The 722-nt window shown below is 32.7% G+C and overlaps 1 protein-coding gene across 1 annotated transcript; it reads left to right on the forward strand.

Moving 5' to 3' along the window:
* Positions 1 to 12: 12 nt before the first annotated feature.
* LOC108720380 (uncharacterized) lies at positions 13 to 710 on the forward strand (the record flags this gene model as incomplete). Its single annotated transcript, XM_018444406.1, has 3 exons — positions 13 to 80; positions 157 to 296; positions 381 to 710. Coding segments are annotated over exons 1-3 (526 nt in total), but the record flags the coding sequence as incomplete, so codon positions are not given.
* Between the last annotated feature and the right edge of the window lie 12 nt (positions 711 to 722).

The raw sequence follows: 722 nt of genomic DNA on the forward strand, positions 1-722 counted from the left end.
CTTTTAAAGAGGAAGAGGAGAGGCATGCATTATAATCTTTTTACGGAATTGCTTTTCGAAGATCCAGATAGATTTAGACGGTATATAACTCAATTAGAAATTTATTTCTTTAATTTGTTTACGATATACTTGATATGCTAAATACTTTTGTTACAGATGCCTTCGAATGAATAGCACTTTATTTGAAGATCTTTTAGAAAAAGTAACTCCTTTTATTAAAAAACAGGATACACATTTGAGACAAAGCATTTCACCTGCTGAGAGGTTGTCTCTCACCCTACGACATCTTGCAACAGGTAACTCGAAATTTTTTAGACTTGAAATGTGCATCAGTAATGAAAATATAAGTAATGTTTCAAAGAATGTTATTTTATTTTTAGGGGAAAGTCAGGAATCTCTTCGTCTCACATTTCGGATTGGTCAGAGTACTATTTCAGGTATCATTAAGGAAGTATGTACTGTGATTATTCATATACTACGTGAAGACTATCTTAGAATGCCATCATGTGAGGATGAATGGAGAGTCGTAGCTAATGATTTTGGTCATCGTTGGAATTTCTATAATTGTCTTGGAGCCATGGATGGCAAACATTTTAAAATTGATCCACCATTACAGTCAGGATCATTATATTATAATTATAAAGACAGTTTTTCTGTTGTATTACTGGCTGTTGTGGATGCACAACTTAGATTCATATATGTAGATATTGGTACAAATGGCA

The sequence above is a fragment of the Mycetomoellerius zeteki genome, unplaced genomic scaffold (assembly GCF_001594055.1).
Source record: "Mycetomoellerius zeteki isolate Tzet28-1 unplaced genomic scaffold, Tzet1.0 C4315882, whole genome shotgun sequence".
NCBI classification, from domain to species: Eukaryota; Metazoa; Arthropoda; class Insecta; order Hymenoptera; family Formicidae; genus Mycetomoellerius; species Mycetomoellerius zeteki.